Source organism: Adiantum capillus-veneris, chromosome 25 (genome assembly GCF_014529385.1).
Source record: "Adiantum capillus-veneris isolate H3 chromosome 25, ASM1452938v2, whole genome shotgun sequence".
Classification (NCBI taxonomy): domain Eukaryota; kingdom Viridiplantae; phylum Streptophyta; class Polypodiopsida; order Polypodiales; family Pteridaceae; genus Adiantum; species Adiantum capillus-veneris.
In genome coordinates, this window is record NC_140955.1 from 17544896 (window position 1) to 17569107 (window position 24212).

Sequence of the window (24212 nt, forward strand, 5' to 3'; positions counted from 1 at the left end):
CTCAGAAGAGCAGCAGAGACCAGACTGACTAGAGCCCACGCAGCATTGGGTAGATTAGAGAAGATGTGTTCGCAGATTCAGTTTCAGGAGCCCCGGACGAAGCTCTGGCTCTTTGACACTTTGGTGGCTTCAGCATTGCTCTATGGAGTTGAGATATGGGGACCTTCATTGGATCACCACGGGAGGCCGGGTCGCACAGATGGATGGGGGAACATGGAGAAACCTCTCGTCTCTATGATCTCGTGGCTCATTAGAGCCAAGGCATCAGTACCAGGGGCCATTATCCGAGCAGAGCTAGCGGCCCCCCACTAGTGTTGGAGGCGCTCACCAGATCAGTCTCCTTCATAAACCGCACATGGGAACTTCCCAGAGACAGATATGCTCGCATAGCACTTGAGTCCTCTCGACAGTTAGCCATGCAAGGAGATACAACATGCTGGTATGGGGAGATGGCATCATGGTTTCAGGCGCATGGGTTCAACATAGACAGGCTGCCACCATTCCAGTACTCATTGGATGCACCAAGAGGACATGGATACAGCCAGCACAGGAATTGGGCACGAAGATGGCTTTCTACAGAGACCACCTTCTCTAGCTTACGGAGGATGGTTTTGTGACGAGACCTAGATACATGGACACCCACTTGTCTCATGGGATACGATGTGCTATTGGCCAGTTACGCACATCTTCTCACCAGCTGCGGATTGAGACTGGGAGATACAGCGGAGTACAAGAAGAGGCCAGGCCAGGACATGCCCCTTGTGTGACATGGAGCCTGGGACAGAGCTGCATTATACATGCCGCTGCCCCGTCTACTACAGATACGAGGCCGCTTCCATTTCTTGTTCAGAGAGGGTTTTACTCTCAAGAGTCATGGGATACGAGGATCAAAGATGCCTGGGTTTGTTCTTGCTCGAGCTGCGCAGACACAGAGATAGCCTGATGAGTGGCGAGGCTAGCCAGTCTCAAAGACGGATCACAGACTTCTTCAGAGCAGACAGGGGACAGCCGCAAGAGCCACTCCCACAGCAGAGCTCCCCCTCGTCTCACACCAGAGGCACACTGATCGACCGAGCGACTAAACTGGGGAAATCCAAGCGCCCACGACTGCGGAGGACTACACAGCATCGACGGAGGCTACGTCAGAAGGTTCGGAGCACTTTGGCCAAGCATGCACGACGCCTGGTCAGACTACTAACCATGGAGGAGATTGATGAGATCCGCCAACGACCGATGCTAGATCTCCTATGATTCAGCTATCCCAGCAAGCCGCCCATTTTTGCTTAGTTCACATCGACCAGTCTAGGATCCCATAGTATATATCTTTGTTTTGTACTGTTGTTATTTTGTTACTCTGACTTTGTATCAGATCCACCACCTTGTAACTTTCTGGTCTCATAGGTCACTATGGCCTTTTGAAGACGTTAATATAACATTTCATTTCACTTTTCATTTCTCTCTCTCTCTCTCTCTCTCTCTCTCTCTCTCTCTCTCTCTCTCTCTCTCTCTCTCTCTCTCTCTCTCTCTCTCTCTCTCTCTCTCTCTCTCACACACACACACACAACACTACTTGTCCGCATACCTTGTGCTCCTCCTACCTTGCGTGTAAACGCTCTACTACTTGCTCCCGCTCTCGTCCTCGCGATGCTCTCATCCTGATGCTCTCGTCCTCACGATGGCAGAAGTTTTCTTCAACAAGCGCACAAACCCGCACTAATTTTAACAAGGCTGGCATTAATTTGCCAACGGCGGCACTGCGTGAGGCAGAGAGAGAGAGAGAGAAGGGGGGGAGGGGGATTTGATTACACTTAGTCACAGAAACATAGGGAATTGGTCTAGCCATTTTCCTTACCAACAACTCTCACATTGGCAAATGTTATGGAAATCCAGGAGCTCAGGCATGGCAGCATAAGATGCTATGGGTGAGGTGGAAAGTTTCGGTTGTCAAAATGAGAACAGGATGTCATCTCTGAGACTACAACATACTACAGCTGAGCATCAATGATTACAATGGCAAATTTACTCCCCAACAGGGATGACAGTGAGAGCCAGGTTCTTGATCTGGTGTCAAGCGCAATAAGCTCTTGTCCCCGCAAGGAAGATCCTATCCATACCGTGGCGGCAATGACTTGCAGACCACTGGGATTGGACGGCCTTGGAGAAGAAAGCACAGAGTTCCAAGACCTGCATACGGCTCAGAACAAGAGGACCAGGCGCAGGGGTAGCAGGGCCATAACACGCCACTGAGAGTCCTTAATGAGGGAACTCCATCGACCCTCGCCTTGGCCTTGGACCAATCCTTTTAGGAGGCCACTTGTGCCCTCTAGTCGTTAACTCTTACTATCCTCCTCGTTCTACTGTCGAAGGAAACTTGTGCCCTCTCCCTTCCTCTTCTTTTCCTGTTGCTGCTGCTGTTCTTGCCCCCTCCGCTTCTTCCTCCCCTTATCCAATCCCAGGTGGTAGCAGGAGTTATTACCTTCATCAACGTTGTGCACGCTTGATTTGATGTCTTCTGGGTTGTCCTAGAAGAGGATACCCTAGCTTCAGAGCACAGACGGCTGGCGCTTACGTTCATCGCTCTTGATGTTCTGCAAGATGGCACTTCCTCCTCTTCTTTTGGGCTATTGTGGAAGAGGGCCCTGTAGTGCAAGACGGCACCTTTTCGCCTCTTTTGGTCTGTTGTAGAAGAAGAGGCCCCACCCTCGATGTATCTGCAGGGCCCTAAAATACAAGACAACACCTTTCGACTCTTCCGGGCCGTTGTATAAGAGGAGGCCCTAGCTTTGATGTCTGTGTCCATACTTTTTTTATCCAAGTCAAAGAAACTCAAGTGTCAGCAGGCTGTTCAGTTGTCTTATTGAGCCTCATTGTTGCATTTCGTAAAGTTTCCTAAGAAGGCTGTGTTGGACTGTGGTGACGATTGAGGAAGGCCTGATCAGACACATTAGGTGCATGGCACATAATTGCAGGGCAATCTGTGATGAAGATGGCATAAAGAAACTCGTTTCTCGAACGCATCCAGTAGTGGCTACAAAGCCCTCATGGTATCTGCTAGTCTTACGTTGAAGACACCAGCAAAGTCAAATGGTGTCCTAGTGTTCCTCATTGTGGTTACACTACACAGGTCGAAGGGGATCCGTTCAGTGAAGTGGAGTGTTTGTGCGGGCAACAATTTTGTTTCAACTGCTCAATCCAAAGCTCTTGCCAGTCATGTTTCTTGAGCGATCCCAAATGAAGTACGTACTCTATGAGACTAACACAGAGGGAAGTCAGAGATTACCCATATATCCATTCTGCATATTGAGCTACACAACACCCCAAAGGCGTTGCCAAGTGCTGGCTAACACGGATTCCTTACCAACAACTCTCACATCGGCAACTCGTTATGGAAATCCAGGAGCTCAGGCATGGCACCATAAGATGCTATGGGAGGTGGAAAGTTTCGGTTCTCAAAATGAGAACAGGATGTCATCTCTAAGACTACAGCAGAGCATCAATGATTACAATGGCAAATTTAAAACATCTTGCATTTAAAAAAAAGTTATGACGGCCTGGGTTTACAGCTTGGAGAATTAACCAAGCAAACACCATACTCGGTTAGAGAAGCGAGACGGCCTGGGTTTACAGTTTGGAGAATTAACCAGGCAAACACCAGACTCGGTTAGAGAAGCAAGCAGCTAAGGTCATTAGACTGGAGAGGTAGCTAACCAGATCCAGTGGCATGCTAGATCATCTCTGGAACTTCCAACCAGAGTTCTGGGCATAATTCTGCTGCTTCTATCCATCGAGGAGTATTAAAGGTAAGAGACAGCAGTACATGAGGACCCGATCATTCCAAGGCAAGCACGACAGGCTGTGGAATCGTCCGTCCTCTCTCTCTCTCTCTCTCTCTCTCTCTCTCTCTCTCTCTCTCTCTCACTCTCACTCTCACAACACTACTGGTCCGCATACCTTGTGCTCCTCCTACCTTGCGTGTAAACGCTCTGCTGCTTGCTCCCGCGATGCTCTCATCCCCTCTCATCCCAATGCTCTCGTCCTCACGATGGCAGAAGTTTTCTTCAACAAGCGCACAAACCAGTGTTAATTTTAACAATCACCGCTATTTTTATGACCGGTCGAAGGGGAATCTGAAAATAGCCTCAAAAAGCCTTAAAAACGGCCTAAAAATTGTGTACCCAATTTCATAGGCAGCACGCCCATATCACTTCCTGCAAGCAAGGAGTGCCAACAATCACCGCTATTTTTATGACCGATCGAAGGGGAATCTGAAAATAGCCTCAAAAAGCCTTAAAAACAGCCTAAAAAATGTGTACCCAATTTCATAGGCAACACGCCAATATCACTTTCTGCAAGTAGGCAGTGCCAACAAAATCAAAGAAAAAAGAAGAGGGCTAAGTAAGAGCAATAGTGGCCATAGGTTCCGCATGCGCCTACGCGTATGATAGGTCCTTTTGCGGGCCTCTCTCTCTCTCTCTCTCTCTCTCTCTCTCTCTCTCTCTCTCTCTCTCTCTCTCCGAAGCCAACTGGGCTTGTACCCTTTTCATCACTTCAAATGGCCAAATAATCAAGAGATGAAGGGGGCTGAAAAAACCCCTTTTCCAAGATATACAAGGGGAAAAGCTTCCAGCACATAGGGGCAAATATAGATGATACAAAAGGAGCAGTAAAAGGCATAGAACGACGGACAACAAGCATCATATATCCCATAGGAGCATCCCCTGACAACCATTGTTAAAAATGTAGCTCGGAATCAGTGTTCTTCCCTAGTGTAAACACTATTCTACAGATGCGGGGACCAAATCCCAATGCTTGCCTTACTCTCTCTATGTAAGACCAAGATATTCTTTCATAGGCTTTATCAAGATCGAGCTGAAGCATAATGCACTCTTGGTTGTTGAAGTTGGCGTATTCAATGCCAACCATTGCGGAAAAAATGTTGTCATAAATTGATCTTCCTTTAATAAACCCATGTTGATGGGGGGTCAGTATCTTACCTAGTATTGGAGCCAACCGTTGTGTTATTACCTTAGCTATGATCTTATAAACCATCGACATCATTGATAAAGGGTGCCAGTGCTGAGGTGGGAGCAACAAATAAGCTTCGCTACTGGCTTGATGAGTCCTCTCTTAACACTACTTTCCTCCAACTCCCCCTTAACAAAAGCTGTGTCAGCTATTTGCGTGATTGGTTTTCTCAGTCTATCCCAAAATTCTTTAAAGAACTCTACGGTCAAGCCATCCCAACCGGGGGAATTTTCTTTCCCCATTGCATGAAGGGCTGATTTGCACTCCTCCTCAGAGAGAGAGGTCTTTCCAAGGTGTTCGCCTGTGATGTAGGAAGAGTACAACTAACACTACTGAGAAGTGTACTCTAAGCTTCTTTGACTTTCGGGGAGCAGATTGGCCTATGATTTGGCTAAGATGGTTTAGCATGAGGGTAGCCATCTCATCTGGGTTCTGCACAACCTTCCCCGAATCCTCTATATAATAGAAGAAATGGTGCTTTGTTTTCTCTTAATTTTAAGGGCTTGAAAAAAATGGGCTTGATTGGCAGCCTCAGGCTTAAGATGGAGCTCTTGTGCTAGAAGTCTAGTCTTCTTAACGTCTTCGAGGATGGGCTTCAGCTAGCTGTGCTTTTGTTTTCAGCCACCTGCTTTTGTTTTCAGCCACCTCCTGGGATCTGCATCTAAGGTTGTACCTTCTTGTTTCTTGACTATAAGTCTCTCTACTTCTTCTTCAAGATGCTGGTGCTTGACATCTTGGTCCTTTTTTACTCTAGGACCTACCCTTTTAATTAAAGTCTGAAGGCTTCTTGCAAACTTGTACAAAGCCCTTGGATTAGAAGAACCTACATCATTCTCAAGTTTAATAATTGCCTCCTTAGCTAAGGTTATGAAAAGAGGCTTTGTAAATAGGTGGGCTCCTGAGATGAGATTTTTCTTCTTTCCATTCGGAGCACAATCATACGATGTGGCTCTACCCAGCTTGATAGTTAAAGGCAAGTGATCCGAAAGACATTGTGAGGTATCTACCCATACTTCTACTGAGTGAGGAAGCCAATCAGCTTGATGGGAGCAATAGCATCTATCAAGTCTGGAAGCTGTGTTGGGATATTGTAAAATTGTATAGGTAAACCCAGGTGAAATGTTCCATGGCCCAATGGACCACAAGTCAACCAAGGCCCATTTCTCACATAACACGCTCCATTTGGCCTTTTTTGAGCCAGCTAAGATAGAGGAAGGGACAGTTTTATCTCTTTTGGCCTCAACCAAATTAAGTCGCCAACGAGGCACCATTCTCCTTCAATAGATAAATCCTGAAGCTCTACCCAGAGCTTAGCCCTCCCTTTGGTATCACTTGGACCATAGATGTTGACAACCATAAAGCATTGACTCTCACACCTAATCTCAACTCCTAGTACTCTGCCAGAAGAGTGGTTTAGAACTACTCACGGTTGAAGATCCCTGTACGCAATTGTCATTACACCATTGAAGCCATTTGCTCCCTCTCCATAAAAGACTAGCTTATGTCCAAGAGTTTGCTTTCTCGAACAATTAGGTGCCAAGTGATGCTCCTGGATGGCCCAACATTCAATTTTCTTTATGACATTGAATTTTTTCTTTTTTCCTTTTTCAAACATAGAAGCCTTAAAAAGACAGAAGTATCGTCCATGGGTGTTTAGCCAAGTCCTTATGGAGGGCCCCATCATGGGATGGGTATGTGAGAGTGAATTTTCTTATGAAGCTTGCCTAAATCAACAAAAAAAGAACATGTAGTACTTAAAAGGTTATGTTAGTCATTAATGAATTTGCTTTAGGATACTTGCCCAACAAAAAAAATAAAAATTGTAAAATTTCCTTTGCAAGGTATAATTGCTAGTATGTCCGACCCATTTTTAAAAACAATGTATTTGTGGGAATCCAGAGTAGATACCGATTTTGATTGACGAGCGAAAAGGAGTCAGGCAGGCAGCGTGTGCACTCGTTGGGAGCGTGGGGTGAGCAAAAAGGAGTCTGGCAGGCAGCGTGCGCACTGATGAGTAGTAGTAGTAGTAGTTGCTAGTAGTCTCCTCATTTGTTTTTAGCATTCTCTATAATAACATTAAAGAGAAATTCAGCACAATCCTTATATTTTTATCAAAAAGTTTAATAATTCTCATAAATACTCTCCACCCACCATTTTTCACCTAGAGGAGACTCATATTTGAATTTAAATAAAATAAATACCTTGAAACATATAAAATGTAAAAGAACCAATCAAAATCTCAAAAAATCAATAAACCATATTTTCCTTGTAACCATCCCTTTGACTTTGAGGAGCTAAAGTGTCCACTCTCCTATATAGTCGTTTCAGCAAGACAGAAAAAAGGAAGACATTTTCAAGTTTTTTTTAAATGTATTTTGTCACAATTGGATCAGCAATCCTTCATTTTACAATTGCTAGTTCTTTAAATTGAACATAGAGAGGACACGCTCAGCCATGCACACACACCACAAAAGTTCTCCCATGTTGGCATCTCTCGGGGTAGACTCAACGGTGCTTGAACCCTCAACCTCAAGGACGATATTGAGGCACCAATTATCAAGTTCACCATATAATCAATATGCATGTTGTTGTTACAAATAAAGGTGATGGTTATCCCTCATTGGATAATACACCCCCCCTACAAACCTTGTTATTGTTGTCCCTGAATCCAATATCACCCCCCCTCTCCTGATTCCCTTAACATAAAATCTGATGCCCCTATCCCATTCACCATTTCCCCTCCTATGCTTATCCCCACTAGTGGCACATAATAGAATGTTAAATTCCTTCTTGGATTCCTTAGCAATGGTGTGTATACCCTATTTTCACTCTCCTCATTTGCTTCATTTGTTTGCCCAAATATCAAACTCCCAGGTCCTCTTGATGACAGACAATATGAGAATACTCCCCCCGTTTGCATCGCAACTTGCAATGGGAATGACAAGGGTCCGCGTCCAAGCCCTAACAAGCCTGCTGCACCCACAAAGAGACCCTCATTGTCATGCCCACATCCCATAACTATGCCACTATTAATTGTAGTGTTGCTAATGTAGAAAGCTTCTTTGACAATGGTGCCAATGGTGAAAGACCCATCACCCTAGCTTTGCTGGTATTCGCAAGATCGGCTTCTACACATCATAATATCGGCTTGCGAGCAGCTACTAGATTGGCAATTGACAGGGGAGAATGTGGAAGAAAAGGCAGGGTCAAAGAGGGGGTCTGTTTGCTCATCGCAGCTCTCACAAGGCAAGCATTGAAGCCAAACAAGATCACTCCCTGTATCCATTACTAGTGAAAAATCTCTATATCCTATACCCATTGTTGTAAAGAACTCCCCACTCCCATCTGATAAGCCATTGCTTACTGGTGCACTTGCATTTTCCCCCATGTCTGCCTCCACTCTTGAATGCCCATTCTCTCTCTTCCTCCCTATCTTTATTGCCCCTCCCACACGCACACTTATGCGTTGCACGCGCGCCGCATCCCTCCTTACTAGTGCTGCTAGCTTCTCCCCTCTCCCAACTTCCCTCTCCATCTGCACCTTCTTCTGCAATGGGCTTGATGGGTCATCTCTATGAAAAAGGGGCAAAACAAGGGAGGTCTTGTGTTTACTTGCAGAAGCAGAAGCTAGGCTATTATGTTTGGCTTCCACTGTAATTATCAACAACAAGACTAAGTGAATGAGGCCTAAGAAAAACTTTAGAAATGAAAAAGCATCCATTAAAGAGGTAGAGGTAAAGTAAGAGAAAGCTAAAGGTGGTAAAAATCCATGCAATAGGGTATTGGTATATTAAGACAAAGATAATGATGATGCCAGGTGGCACTTAATTAAAAAAAAAAGAGGACAAAGTTAAAGAATTGTAGTTCATTTGGTGAGACCTTTTCCATGTAACCCCAAGGTTGAGGGTTCAAGGCTCCCAGGTTGCGTTCTCTTGGGTGTATTCTCCTCTCTTATTGGGGGGGTTGGTTCCCATCGTTGCCCCTCGAGGGTGTAATGTACAGCAATGTACATTTGCATGATCTGCGTATAGTGTCTCCCTACTACCTTCCTTGCGTTGATGGTGGGAAAAAAAAAAAACAAAGTTAAAGATGATAAATTCAGGTCTTATGCTTAGTTAGGAGAAAGAGAGTTAATGGTTTGTTTGTGCTCTGGTTTTATAAATAAGTGAAACAAAAGCTCTTTGTAAATTTTCATTCAAAGAGGGTGATCCAGGTCTTGTTGCACATTGCAAGGATTGCCTCTTTTGCATGCTCATACCAAACAAGTCAACTATCCCCTTACTTAACCACAAGAAGTTTTGGACAAATTCTCGCAATAATTCCGACATTGTGACTTACCTCAACATCATGAGCTTCTATGAGGGAGGCACAGGATACCTAGCTAGGTACGATTGGGGGCAGGGGACCGCCAGCCCGGTAGGGGGGGCGGTGGTCCCCTGCCCCCAATCGTACCTAGCTAGGTATGCGCCACCGGGCCGGCGGTCCCCTACCCCCAATCGTACCTAGCTAGGTATGCGGTGCCTCCCAAGCAGAAGCTCATGATGTTGTGCATTGTATGAAAAAGACTCCGTTTTCCTACATGAGAAAATTTCTAAATCTTCTTGTGAACAAAACAATCTTTTGAGTGCCTTTACCTCAATGCTAATCCCCTTACCTCAATGCTAATCCCCCGCAAAGCCAATTTCGCATCAAATTAGGTGAACATCTCATTCTCTTTTTTTTTTTTCTTTTTAGTAAGCGCCCCAAGAAAAAAATTACATCAAATTAGGTAAACATCTTATTCTTCGATTGCTATACCTCTCTCTTCTTGGCTATACAAATCAAGACATCTTTCCACAAAATTTAATGGAAATACACCACATATACATCTTCTTCCCTACCCTACCCTACTCCTCCGTCTATCTTGATCCCATTAATTAATTAGCCCTTCAGATTCTAGGGAATCTACGAAATCCGAGAATCCAAAAGAAAAACCTCAATCCTTGTCACCATCATCACCCCCCACTCACCATCACGTGCTCTGTGCATCTCTGCGCCCCATTCTCTACATCTGGCATGCCTGTCTTTCGGTCCCTCGTATCCCTCTCTCGTTCACCTGTGATATTCCCTTCCATTCGCAGGGATGACATACCCCATGTTCGTGCAACTCCCATTGGCGTGTCTCCCTTGCTACCCCACAGCTCTGAGAGGAGCGAAGTGGAAAAAAATATGTCCCTCTGATCGCCATGGATGTATTGGTGACTAGAAAAGCTGCTCAAGCCTCAGCCTTTGGGCATCAACCATTCCCCTCAACCCCCTATCAGCAACACCTGGCTGTGAGTATGTGTGTGTAGGTTCTGCTGGGGTCTTCTTCTTCGTATCTCCCCCGCCTCGTCTTGCCATGGAGAAAAACTATATCTCTGTCTCGTCCCTTGAGTTGAGACACGACATCCCTTTTTCTCTCCGTAAAATCTCCATGTCCCCGTCTCTCCGCTTACGTTCGAATGTGGTCCCGAAGGCAATTTGTACCATTCCTGCCTACTCGCTCATCCCCATAACTTCTGCGACCAAGAACCTCCAGCTGGACAAGTACTGCCCTTGAGGCCTACCATTCCTCCTCTTTGACCTTGACCTTCCGCCCTCTGGCTCGTTTTGCTGCTCTGTCAATCCCTAGCCAGGCTTGACAACCTTTCTCGGCACCTGCAAAAATCGATACAGTGCGTGAGAGAGAGTTTTTCTACTTTGCGATGGTGTAGTGAACAGTGTGCACTGCTCCCTCGTATGCCATCGCACACTCTCTGTGCTTCGCCATTCCCTCGCATGAGCTGTCCGCAGCTTGTCGAAGCCACAGGCTATCTTTGTCGCACCATTTGTGCGCGAGTAATCTGGCCCTACATTGGAAAATTGGAGAGAGGAAGAAAGATAGAAATGGTGCTCACCTCAGGCTATGCCTTGCCTTATTGAAGAGAAAAAAATCCTCAATCTCCCTTTCTCCCCTCCACGTGCCATCTCCCAAGGCGACCTCGACCCTCACCTTTTCCTCTTCTGGCCCCTTTGCCTCAATTCTAGTCAATGAAATCAAGAAAAAAAAATGTTCAACCACGTGCCAGCTCCTCTTATTTTCCCCTTGAAGCTTTGGCAACATCTTCAGAGATTCTCCTTAATTCACCTCCTTCCCAAAAATGGCAGGGCCTACTTCTTTAATTTGTAGGCCCATTGTGTAGGTTTCCAATTTAGTTTCCACAAAATTTAATGGAAATACACTAAATATATTGTACATCTTCTTCAATTTATAAGCATTGTATAGGTTTCCAAATCAAATACATTTAATCATGCTAAAGAAAACCACTTTTCTTCAATCAAATACCACTTTAAATCCATATAATCATGATAAAGAAAACCACTTTCCCAAATCGACTATATATAATCATGATAAAGAAAACCACTTTTCCAAATCAAATATATATAATCATGATAAAGAAAACCTTCACAAGGTATTAAGATGAAAACAAAATAAATGTCAAGAAATTTAAAATTTGCAACATATATATACTATAGATGAATGAGATAGGAATTCAGGCGGCCACGTGGCAGAAGCTGAATCAACTAGCGAGTGTGCTCTGAGTCTCTCAAGTCAGCCCGGCCAGACAGTAAGACGCAGACACAGTGAGTGCCACTGAACGCGATGTCCTCATGCTGTACAATGAATGCTTGAGAGAGAGAGAGAGAGAGAGAGAGAGAGAGAGAGAGAGAGAGAGAGACTTGGACGATGAGATTTGCAGGAGCATCGAACGGCGGTCCCATTCCTTCGATCAACCCATTTTGAGATGCCAGTGTGAGATATACGAGCGAGAGAGAGAGAGAGAGAGAGAGAGAGAGAGAGAGAGAGAGAGAGAGAGAGAGAGAGAGAGAGAGAGAGAGAGAGAGAGAGAGAGAGAGAATACCCCGTCTCTGTGTGCGCACATGAGAAAGAGTGTGTGTGTGTGTGTGTGTGTGTACTTTAGAACTCTCGCATATTGCTTGCGATGCTGATCTGTGAGCACTTCAATCTATGCCATAGCTAGTGTTGTTTCAAGTCGGACATTGTAAACCCACTAACTTATGAAAAATGAAGATTGGGTATCGGGGTTTTAATTCATCACATCAGTGGAACGGCAAGATTTGAGAGAGAGAGAGAGAGAGATGATGCGTCGGGGTTTTAATTCATCACATCAGTGGAAACGGCGAGATTAGAGAGAGAGAGAGAGAGAGAGAGAGAGAGAGAGAGAGAGACGAAGAGCAAGGCACGTCTGATCCTTAGAATTTTGAAGTTGATGGCAATGGGAAAGAAATGAAATGATATGTTAACGTCAAGACTGACACCAAAATGATATATTGATTTCAAGAGGCCGTCCAAAATAATATAGTGAAAATTACCAAAATATTCATCTACTTTGTGGAATTTTCCAAATGTCCCTCAAGTTTCAAAAATTCCCAAAGTACCCTCCCTATTTTGTCATAAATGCCCAAAATGCCCTTCAAATTTTCCTAAAAACCCTTGGTTGTGAGATTAAATTTCTCCAAAGATAAAAACATTTGTAGCTTTTGATAAGAAGATTGATTGTCTATCAATACAAAATGGTTTCATCTGGCCATACTAGCCTGCGTGAGGGGAGACGACGAGTGTGCTCTGACTCTCACAAGTCAGCCCGGCAAGACAACGAGCGCGACACACACAGTGAGCGCCACCGGTGACTGAACGCGACATCTTCAAGAGAGAGAGATTGACGAGGCCCGGTCCAGCTCTATTGCAGGATCTCTCTCTCTCTCTCTCTCTCTCTCTCTCTCTCTCTCTCTCTCTCTCTCTCTCTCTCTCTCTCTCTCTCTCTCTCGCCGTTCAATGTTGAGCATACAGAAAGGAAACCGGCCGCGAAATGCAGGAAGTGAAGGCAAGGGATCTCTCGCCGTTCAATGTTGAGCATACAGAAAGGAAACCGGCTGCAAAACGCAGGAAGTGAAGGCAAGGGATCTGTCGCCAGAGAGAGAGAGAGAGAGAGAGAGAGAGAGAGAGAGAGAGAGAGAGAGAGAGAGAGAGAGAGAGAGAGAGAGAGAGAGAGAGAGAGAGAGAGAGAGCCGAAGTTGACGATTGAGACCAAAATGATAATAGATATATTAAGATGGAGGCCAAAGAATATAGCGAAAATCTACTTTGTGGAAATTCCCAAAATACTTTGTCATAAATTCCCAAAATGCCTTTCAAAATATCCAAATATCCAAATTTCCAAAACACACCGTGGTTGTGAGATTAAATTTCTCCAAAAATGAAATTTTTTGTAGCTTTTCATAAGAAGATTGATTGTCTATCAATACAAGATGCTATACAAGAATTTCAGTTGGTTATGTAGCTACGCTTTGGAGATGAATTGCTTCATTATTTTTTAACACAGTTGCCTTTTTCGCAGGATAATTTGTGACAAATTACATGCTACACACTCAAAAATGAATCTCAATTGTCAAAAAAGAATAATGATTAGAAAATCTTGCCAACCAAAATAGACTCCATCTCAAGCCTGAGGCTACCAACCATGCCTATTCTTTTCGAGCCCTTCAAATCAAGAGCAAGCAAACTATCATCTCATCTAGTACGGATGATACGGGCAAGGTAGTTCAGAACCCTAATGAGATGGCTACCTTGAGGCTAGTGCTACAAAAGGAGAAATACAAGGGCTTTCCCTCCCTGCGGGCAAACAGATCCTTGCTAAACTATTTGCGGATGATTCTCTCGTGTTTGTCAAAGCCCAGGTAGATATGCTGAGGAGAACACATAAAATAGTGCAGCTTTTTGCTACTACCTCAGGTTCTAAATGTAACATCAAAAAATCCAGATGCGTGTAACTCACCGAAAGTGATTTGTTTAATCCAGTTGATTGGTCGGGGGAGGTTATCTCTAAGGGGACAGTCTTCCACCGTACAGTTGTCCATTTAATCAATCGATCTCCAACTAAGGCAATAGATGAGAAGATGCCTGAAATGATGTGGTCAGCAAAGCAACCTTCATACAAGCATCTAAGGGTCTTTGGTTGTGAAGCATACTACCATATTCCCAAGGAGTTTAGGGATAAGTTGGCTCCCAAGTCAAAGAAATGTATATTTCTTGGCTATGGTGATTCTAGTGAGATGGGATACCGGTTATGGGAGCTAGAGGGAAAACGGATTATGTGTAGCAATGATGTCTACTTCAATGAAGAGAAGGTGCATAAAAAGAGGGTGCCTATTACAGAGATCAGATGAGTTATCTTTTAATAAGATGGACATTTGCATGAGGCAGGTCATACATAGAATGGCCAACAAGCACCTATTGCTCCAATGCAAGATCAAGCCATAGTTGATGGTGATAGAGTGGAACAACAGGTCATTGAGGCTCAGCCGGTCATGAGAAGATCTACTAGGATAGAAAGAAGCTATGTTGTCAGATGACAAGCACAAGTGGGAAAAGGCAATGCAATCATAAATGGACTCGTTGCATAAAAATCAGTCCTGGACTTTAGTGCCTTTGCCTAAAGGAAAACAGACATTGCAATGCAAATGGGTCTACAAGATGAAGATCAAACCCAATGATGGTGGACAGCCTAAAGGGAAACATGCATTTCTGGAGAACTGCTTTTCCCTTATCTATTAGGAATAGGTAGCAAAGACTACACTACGGTAATGCCCATAGAGATATTTCTATCTTGGTCAAACCGAAGGAACCTTAACCCAGCTATTTCATGGAAGATTACCCCTAATGGGAGAGGACATAAATTGATCACGTGCTAATGGTTACGTAATCCCTTTCCCAACCTCACTTCCTCACTCCATTAAAGTAACCCAAGCACTTACTAATCAAGAGGGCAAATCAAAGCAAGCTCACACACACTCAATCTATACTCAATCACCATCCATCTAATCTATTTAAGCAATGGGAAACAACTAATAAGCTCTATCTTATTAAGGACTTCTCTATCACTCACACACAAGCCAAGAAGCAAAGGGGCAATCACACATGCACTTCCTACTACCTCTCCTTAGCTATGAGGAGAGAAATACACATTCAAATCTACACATACAAGCATAAATGAAGCAAGGGGTAAGCACATTCACCTAATTTTGCTAATCAAACTCACATAAGCTAAGCAAACGCATCCATGACTCAAAACGAGCAAGCAAGCCTTTGATGTGAAAGAGGAAAGCAAACATACAAACATGTGTTGCTAACTCTAAATCACATACACATTGGCTATGGCTCAAGCCCACATATTCAAAGAAAGAGAGCACCAAGCATTTATAAGCAATAAGCAATGAGATTAAGCTAAATTACTCAAACCCACAAGCAATAAATTACACTCACACATACATAGATGAGAGAAGAGAGTAGAGGGCTTTCTATGTACATTCACACATAGAGAGTAAAGCTTAAGCATTCAACCATTAGCATAAACAACTTAAACATTAGAGAGTAAAGAGAATTTTTTCCTTCATTGTATTAGCAAGCTCATAGCTAGAAAGCCATAGCTCATAGGCATTACAATGAGAGTGGAAGGGGAGTGGGAGTAGTGGAGTGCTAGAGTGCTTGGATGCAAGCTCACTCAATAGCTCACTCTACACAAATGAGATAAGAACCCTAATTCCTCCTCAAAATTGAGTTATATAGGATTTTCATAAAACTGTTCACTTGTCTTCCCGGCCGCTTAGTGCAAAACCCTAAGCCAACTGGCTAAATAACTCAAGTTTGAGGATGATAATTATTCTAAAAATGTATTATAGAAGCTAGAACTCATTTGAACCCAAAATCAACAGGTCTTGTGGGACTTTATCTTTGTCTTCAAACCTGTACTACCTGCTATAACTGCTCTCCGAACATTCCACCCTTCCTAAATTGTGCACGTCCTCGGGCGTGGTAAAAGCTATAAAACAATTAGAGACAAGTAAAGTTGCCCAAAAACAATGAAAAGAAATAAGCAATTACAATGTTTATGTGAACATGCAAGTAAAAGGCTGGTTAAAGTTTGTAAAAAGTGCTAAAGGAAGCAAGTTAAGATTAGTCAAATTGAGATTAAGTGGTAGACAGTGCTAAGTGAAGACAAGTATGCTCGTACACCATGGGTTATGATCGCAATCTTGATATCCTATAAGGGTTTAAGTTGTACTAAATGGCAATCCATTTCTAAGGTTAAACCATGATACTTGGAACATATAAAAAATCACATACATAGGACATTATAAGTTCGATTGATAGCAAGTTTCCATCCCAATGAGACCCAAGAAATGGCCAAGAAACCTCTGCCAACAAAATCTAATGACCTCTAGGCATCTCAAGGGCGACAAACCTGTTTTATTTTTTGGACACAAGGGTTACCCCATGAAGATGAGGGCATCAGCCTCCTCTAAGTTCCATAAGGTGCCTAGGAGTCCTACCAACATCAATCAAGGTGAGAGAGTCCCTATAATGCTCTCTTTCCTTTTTCTTTTCTTTTTGGTGTGTGTGTATGTTGAATAATTTATAAGCCCAAGTAGTTTGCCCATACCTAAGAAATAGATACTATTAGGGACAACCTCTATCTTTCTAGGACGTAAGCACTTGGCATACTCCGCTGGCATATGTTCTACCCTAATCTTTGCTTAGAAATATCTACAACTATGTATCCCAAAAGTCTAAAAATTACCAACAACCTAGTAAACTTAACTCAGCCATTTGTGGTTTATACATGCAATCAGTTTATGCAAAATGGAGAAACACAAATTAAACTAAGAGAGACAAGGGTTTGAATACACCTGTTTTGTGTTGATTGACATTGTGTGCTTATTTTGAGAAGCTTTTGGGCTCCTATCAAAGCGTAGTCACCTTGAATTCTCTTTCCGTATTGAGGCGTGATAGTTGCTTGATGGTTGGAATGTGTGTGTCTGTGCTTATTCAACTAGAAAAATTCTCAATAAACAAGAAAAAAATAGAAAGGAGAAAAAGGCATTTGGGAGTGGTGCCAATCACCAAATATAGCCGAGGGGAAAAAACCCAATGGGAAAAAAGTGCCCTGGCTTGTTGATCTTATTGAGTGATGTGTGGTTTACTCTTGCCCAGTTGTTTGGTCCGTGTCCAAGTCCGTACCTGGAAGGATAGCATCAATGACTTTGGGATACAAAGACAGTCTTGTACGAAAGCCGGCCTCTGGTGTAGGTGGTAGAGGAAGAAGTGCCTCCTCATTGAAGTACAACATGGGAGTGTTGTGTAAGTAATCCTTCGGTTACTTAAGAGTTTGCCAAAGCGGTCAAATAAGTGGCATTCGTTTGTAGTTTTGCCTTTTGTTGAGATGAAGCAATTGCTACTAGCGGCGGCATTGCTTGACTTAGGTTTAGCTTTATTTTTCATTTTTTAGGATTTTTAGTTTCATTTTGGTTTGCCTTCTACACTAATTGGAAGCCGTATCTCCATTTCGCCTCGTCCTTGACGCAATCATTAGCTCCAACATAGTACAAGTATTCATTTTTGCCTGATAAGTTAGGAGGGGGTAACAAATGTTTCTCGTCCTCATCCTCTAATTCCTTTTTCTCTAGCCTCTTCTCCTGGATCGCTTGCTTACAAAATTTCCTATGACTCTTACAAAACTTGCGTTTTGGTTTGTCGTGCGGTACTTCCAACAACACTTCTCTCTCTTCTTTGAGAAGCAACCTCACTCTTTCTAATTCAAATTCGGGTACTATATTGTCGTCTCCCTCTGAATTATGTCCGTCTGACCTTTTTAAACACCCATCATCATCACCCTCGTCTGCTGAAGCATAGTCATCAGGAGGAGATAACTCCTTTACTGACACCATGTCACTTTGCAGCATATAATCTTCCTTTACTAGGTGCTTAATTCCTTCCTCTTGTGGACCATGGGAATGATATCGTACCCGTCTTGATCACAAAATTGTGTTAGCTTAGGCTGTGTGCATACAGATAATGTGGCTAGTGCGTGGATCCATTCATGAGGATCTAATTGATGCTCTGGAAAAGGCAATGGAACATATGCATCATCCGTCACACTCCTATCAATGATCACATCTTCAAGCTTTAGGTCCTTGCACGAGGCTCCACAAATTCATAAGCCAGCTTCTTTTACTGACACGGCTTCGTCAGATTCTATCGAAGAACCGGAATCAAACTCCTCTAATGGGGATTCGGAAACATCCTTATAGCTGTGATTCTTGAGGTTGACTCGTGTGAGTACACTCTCTTGGCAGAGGTACAAATAATTGTATCCCCAATCTTGAATCTTTCTAAATTGTATCCCCAGGATCACCTCGTAAATTGGTGCCAAAGTTGATAATAGCAAAGGTATGCTCATACTCAATGCCACATGACTTAACCATCACATGCTCAAGCAATCCAATGGGATTTTCTAAAACTTCCGTCTGCCAATTGCAAGTTCATTCTTGTTCTTCGAATAGTCGGTTTTCCCCGTCCCATATTGACTTGGTTGTGATACTTACACCTGTCCCGTTATCTAGGATAGCTACAGATATGACCTTATCCACTTCAATAGGGAGTGTAGTATTTCCTTCGTTGTCCTCACAATATTTGCCCACTTTATTGCGTGGCACTGGAATAGGTTGTTTAGCATCAAGCTTTACATCGTTCTCTTTAGAGCCCTTCTTGAATTGAGATCTTTTTCTCAGACGCCCTCCCTTAAAAAGCGTATAGCGACCTATTCCCATAACTCAGGTTTGACCTTCAAAAGATCCGCTAAAGGAAGTGTACATGTGTCCGGAGTTGTTAGAATTGTTTGTGTTTTCTAAAGGATTCTTTCCCATGGGCGTTAGTCTCATGAGGTGTGTAAGAGGGCACTATCTTGAAGGTATGTTTACTACGTGTTGATGCTGCAGTTTGTAGTTCCTCAGACAAAAATAGTTGGTCTTCATCCATAGCATTTTGACAAGTAAAATCTACTATTGAGAAGGGTGGCATTTTGGGAGAGTCATCCACCTGTTTTTGCACTGTCTTCCACATTTTGTTTGCCAATGCTTCCTCAAACTCAGGGACCTCATTTCGAAGGTCTGTTGTTGTAAAATTATTTATTGTCTCAACGATCTTAGGTGTATTCTCAATTGTTGTATCGTCAAACGGAAATAAAGACGCTACTTCACTACCTTTTTTAACACTTGAAGTTGCCTCGACAATCGTTTCCAAGATTGGTTTTACGGAGGCTGGCCCTTTTTTGTATGCCTGTGGTGGCCCTTCTAAAAGCGTCTAGGTATCCCTAATGAGTTGTTGATGGACAGCTAGATTAATTTTCTCCTTGCGAGGGTTAGGATACTCTTGTAGCTGTTTAGGCAGCTCAGTGAGAGCTGTTATCCTACTTTCATAAGCTTGAAGCGTGGCATCTAAGGGCTCATTAACTTTTTCTACGAGAACAGATCCACCAGAATCCTTTTTTGAATCCGATACTTGCTCTTTTTCCTCTGGTTCACTCTCTTTTGGTTTTGTTTATGTCTTAGGGTCTCCCTTGGGTTTGAGGAATCCTTCTAACTCTCTAGGAATGGAATTTTCCTCATCTGAGCTAGTTTTTCCTTTGGATTTCTTACCACGTCGACCACATGCATTTTTTCTGAAGTCTCTCTTTTCGTCTTGGGATTCTCTCAAGGTTGTTTTGGCTTTAGGGCTTGTCCTTTTGGTCTGAATCTAAGCATTCTTTCGTTGAGCTCTTATGACAACCTGCAATGGTACTAGCTTGCTCTCATTCTCCGATGTTATTGGAGACGGAATTATTAACACAATGTTAAGGGTTGTTGGGTTTTTTGGTGTGGCAGGGTCTGCAGGCTTGAGTAGATAGTCTTTAGGAAAATGCTCCACACTACAACCGATACAATACCTTTCCAACGGTGGAATTCTTGTTGCAGTTGTAGGTTATATTCCTTTGAAGCTACTTTGTTACACTTTTGTGCTAGTTCCCATGTGCAACCGCTAAGCTTCAGGGATGTCTAGAAAGGTGCCAAAATCTTGTCCTTTCCCATGGTGGATGCTCATTTGACGTGTTCGTCTCTGTGCGTTACGGGTCAGCTAGCTCTTCTAGTTGCCGATTTGCACGCATCTTTTGCCTTTTGCGTGCCTCATTGGTCTTTGGATTCTTCTTTGCAGTCTGTTAGAGCTTGTGGTGTTTGGTGAGGGAAGGAGTGTTATGGGTTTGTCAAGGGGGGGTTTTCCCTCTTTATATAGGGTGGCCATATAAGGTTGGGTTCACATGGTGGAAAAAAGCCGCTAAAAGCACGAGAAAATAATCTTTTGAATTTTAAAACCACATGAAATTAGAGAACTATTCAAACACACATAGAGCGAAACGTCTACTTGTGAAATTGCATAAACAATCAAACAATGAAAACATTTGATCCAAAAAAGAGAGGGTTGTGGGCCACGGCACAAGAAAATATGATGTAATTCTCAGATTATGGGGATGACATGTGCATCCAAGTGCAATGGATTCTCCATTATCATGAGATTTTAAATACATCTACTACCTCCTGACCCAATCTTTTCCCACCCTAGTCCTTGATGCTCGCAACACTACATGTCGTGTTGGACCTTGTGAGGATCTCCAGTGCTTTGAGGAACAAACATGGGCCACTTGACGGGCTTCTTTTGCCAAGCGCGATGACCTTGCATGTTCAATTGACACTTTGCATCAAAACGTGGTGTGGTAAAACCAGTTGAACATTTCTTGAAGATAGCATGAGCGCACTAAACCCCCTCCATGTCTTGTATTCTTGAAGTAGACACCCCTGGCACGATAGTGTGACTTTTGCATACCTTGCGTGCTATAAAGATCCAATGAGCCATACATGTTCATAAAGTATGCCCCATAGGCATAGAGGATGTGCTTCCCATAAATCCACAACACATCAATGATCAAAACTAAAGCATAGTACAAACCAAGTTGGAATAGCAGGCACTCACCATATAGTGTGTAATGTTTGATTCACCCCATGCAGCGACAATTGTCTTTGTGAACTCCACCACCAAATTTTGAAATTCTCGTTGCTCACTGATTGTGCTTGCAAGTCGTAGTATCTTCATCATCTTGTCAAATACCACCCAAACATGTTGTTGGCTAAGCACAACACTTGCATTGCTATCATTGTCCATTGTATACTTGCAAAGATCCTTCCACAACTCCCATCCACCTTCAGATGTTGATGTTCCGGCAGCAACACTACTTTCCTTAGAACGAACCCTCTTCAAAAAGTGTTTGCCTTGCCTTTAGTCCACTCATAGACATTGGTTGGGCCACTTCCTAAGCACCACTTGCATTGTTCTTCTGCGCAACAATGGAGATGTTGGTCCCATGACAGCCTATTGAATTTAAGAGCCCTTCCACTTTTGAGATAGCATTAAGCGACCTCTTGGTAGGCTTCATTGTAAAGGCATAATCAATGTGAAGATTTAATAAACAATCAAAGATGCGCATAAAAGCATGAAGTGTGCAAAAATGCACATTTTGAGAGGGAAGTTAATTATAGGGTTTCACTCACTATCTTTTGTGCCACGATTGGGCTCCTCCAGCATAAGACATCGTAGCACTAAATCCTCCCACACACGTGTAAATTTGTGAATTGTCATCTTCCTCTGTTTTGTCGACTATTGGGATTTTGCGTGCATTCCCCTTATAGCCCTTAATAGAAAATGGACAAGGATACAAAGCTCTTGTCCCTTGTTTTCACCCTAGAATGCACTTGATTGTTTTCAAATCTCCACCTAACTGCTAGTCAACTTCAAACTCCCCTATGCCATCTACTTGGAGTTTTTCTCCAGGTAGATGTGCCTTAATGACATCTGCTATCCACCGAATGCATTCAAAAATCCAAGAAAGCACTCCATGGGTCTCCTTGGGAACCTCAATAGCACCAAGCCACCAAATTTCTTTCTCTGACTGCACACTAAGAGATGGTGCCCAATCCTTGTTTCTAGCTGTACGTTTTGCATGAAATAATGCCTCGTTCATGAGAGTAATACTCATCATTTCTAGTCTTCGTTTCTTGACAATCTGACACTCCTCTAGCTTGAGCACAAACACCAACTTTGAACCTAGCACTGCAAAATGTCCAAAATAACATAAGGAAAACCATAATTTAAAAAAAAAAGACTGCATTACTATAGCCTCACCCATTAGGTGGCACACCATAAAAATGTATCATTGCCATTTGAAGCCTTATCAAATCAACAAAAATATTATTTGACATGAAGGAAATCCATTGTCCACCCTGTCTGCACCTACACTTGCATTGGCATGTTCTTAACTCCTTTAGACCGCTTGGTAAAGATGGATGACGGCATTATCTCCTCTATGTGCAGATAGCCTCCTATTTGAAAGTACACGTCTTCGTTTGAGGCCTTCTTAGCAAGATTGACCTTAAGTGGTATAGGAAAAACTGTGCGCTCCTTGCCGCACTGTCCAAGCAAGGGACTTGCCGTTACACCATGTGCGAGCCATAGACGGCTCCAAGCACACAACTAGCTTAACTAGCAAGCTCAAAAGAGGGCAATGGTGTGTCACTCACCGCTCTATGCTCCTGTCGTGGAGGATTCCTCGCCGCGAAGAAGAAGGAGACGCCGCTACGTCGCACTCAACCGCTTCACCGCCGTCGTGCCGTCGCAATGCTCGATCGCACTCTCTCTCTCTCTCTCTCTCTCTCTCTCTCACACACACACACACACACACACACACACACACACAAGGAGGTGAAGAAGAAGAAGATGGAGATGGAGATGGAGCAAGAGCACTCTTCTATTGCACAAATGAGAGAATAAGTGAATTTTAGGTTTAGTTGGCTTTTATATGAGCTCACCCCATTCACACTTGGGCGCCCATGCTTAGCCAACTAATCCCTTGAATGTCCCAGTTAGAGTGCGCCTCTCATCGGCGATCACTCTTACCCTTTTCCTATTGGTCCGACAAGCCCGGTACCTGACTCTACCAAATACATAATACATGTCCGTCGTAGGTGATGGGGTGTCCGTGAGCCGTGAGGGTTAACATGCCCCCCTTCCTGATGTAGATTCCGTCCTCGGAAGCTATTGAATTGAAGCTCGTTCGTCGAGGTGGAAGAGCATTTGAGATGAATGTCCTTAGCCTTCTTCAGTCACTGCAAAATCAAACAACATTGGCACAGTAATTGCATTCTCATAAGTGATTAAAAAGCATATGCAATTTTAGGTAGACAAATTGATTGGTAAAAGAATTTCAAATAATTTGTCAGCAATGAACATTAAATTGCAATGTAATCAAATGCATAAACAGATGTAAAGGTAAAAAATTAAACAAGTCTGGGGTCGCTAATTTGACGGTCGAAAGGCACTAGAGATCGAATATTAATACCATGGGTAAGCTTCTTAATTTTATGTGGTCAATTAAGTTGTTTAATCGCGAGAGCCAAGTATTCATGTTCGAGGGCTGACTAGAGGCTATATCTAGAAGACCTTGTAGTTAAGCTACCATAAAAGGAATTTCTCATGAAATCATCGCCTGACTGATTACTTTTTCTTTGACCCCCCAAAGTCTTTTCATAGTGATTCAATTTTGATGTGTGTGCTTATTTTGTATGCCTTGGGTTTTTTGCTTTTCAAGTAAAAGCGCCCATACTGGGAACCTCTAGGGCTCTAGTACCATAGGCAATACATGTGAGTGAAGTACCAAATCAAGCTGAGATTTCTCTTCCAGCTTAAGATTTTACAGTGTGGCACTTTGATTTTTTGTTTGTTCATTTTCAGCATTTTAATTTTGTAACTTTGGGGGGTCATATAACACTGATACACCTCCCCACGCCCATCACACTAGTAAACACCCTTTATAATACTTAAGCTAAAGGTCAATAGGGTCAAGCCCACTAGAAAGCCCTAGTACATTTCACACAATGCTGCCTAAATCGGATTAAGAACCTAAGTAACCATTAATTATTAGGAAGGCATTCCCCATGGTATTAAGAGAAGATTTCTAACACCTAACTTGGTCAAACTAGTTTGTCGGACTGCTTGATTTTTAAACCTAGACTAGTGATTATGACAAAAAATTACATTGAATTAAATGTTTGATACTAGGCAAATGCGGTGAATATTAGGCTACCAATCACAATTAAAGCTGACAATCATAGATGCAAAAAAGATAAGGGGCAATGCTAATGGACAAGAAACACCTGTTTGTGTCGATGGTCGCGCTTGATTTGAA

The 24212-nt window shown here is 43.1% G+C and overlaps 1 protein-coding gene and 1 pseudogene across 6 annotated transcripts in view; both read right to left on the minus strand.

Annotated features, from left to right (window-relative positions):
• Positions 1 to 9140, minus strand: part of LOC147424498 (uncharacterized) — a 30058-nt gene extending 20918 nt beyond the window's left edge. The window contains exons 1-2 of one of the 6 annotated variants that reach the window (XM_086500787.1): positions 8905 to 9140; positions 6934 to 7090 (exon numbers count right to left, since the gene is read on the minus strand). In XM_086500787.1, the coding sequence (XP_086356913.1) occupies positions 6934 to 7090; positions 8905 to 8913 (166 nt within the window). In that variant the 5' untranslated portion in view covers positions 8914 to 9140. Of the gene's footprint in view, positions 1 to 1582; positions 1704 to 3951; positions 4107 to 6933; positions 7091 to 8904 lie in introns of those variants that run through there. The other 5 variants (XM_086500785.1, XM_086500782.1, XM_086500784.1 and 2 more) reach the window with 5 other exon arrangements.
• Positions 7131 to 8884, minus strand: LOC147424500 (aspartyl protease family protein 2 pseudogene; annotated as a pseudogene).
• Positions 9141 to 24212: the final 15072 nt, after the last annotated feature.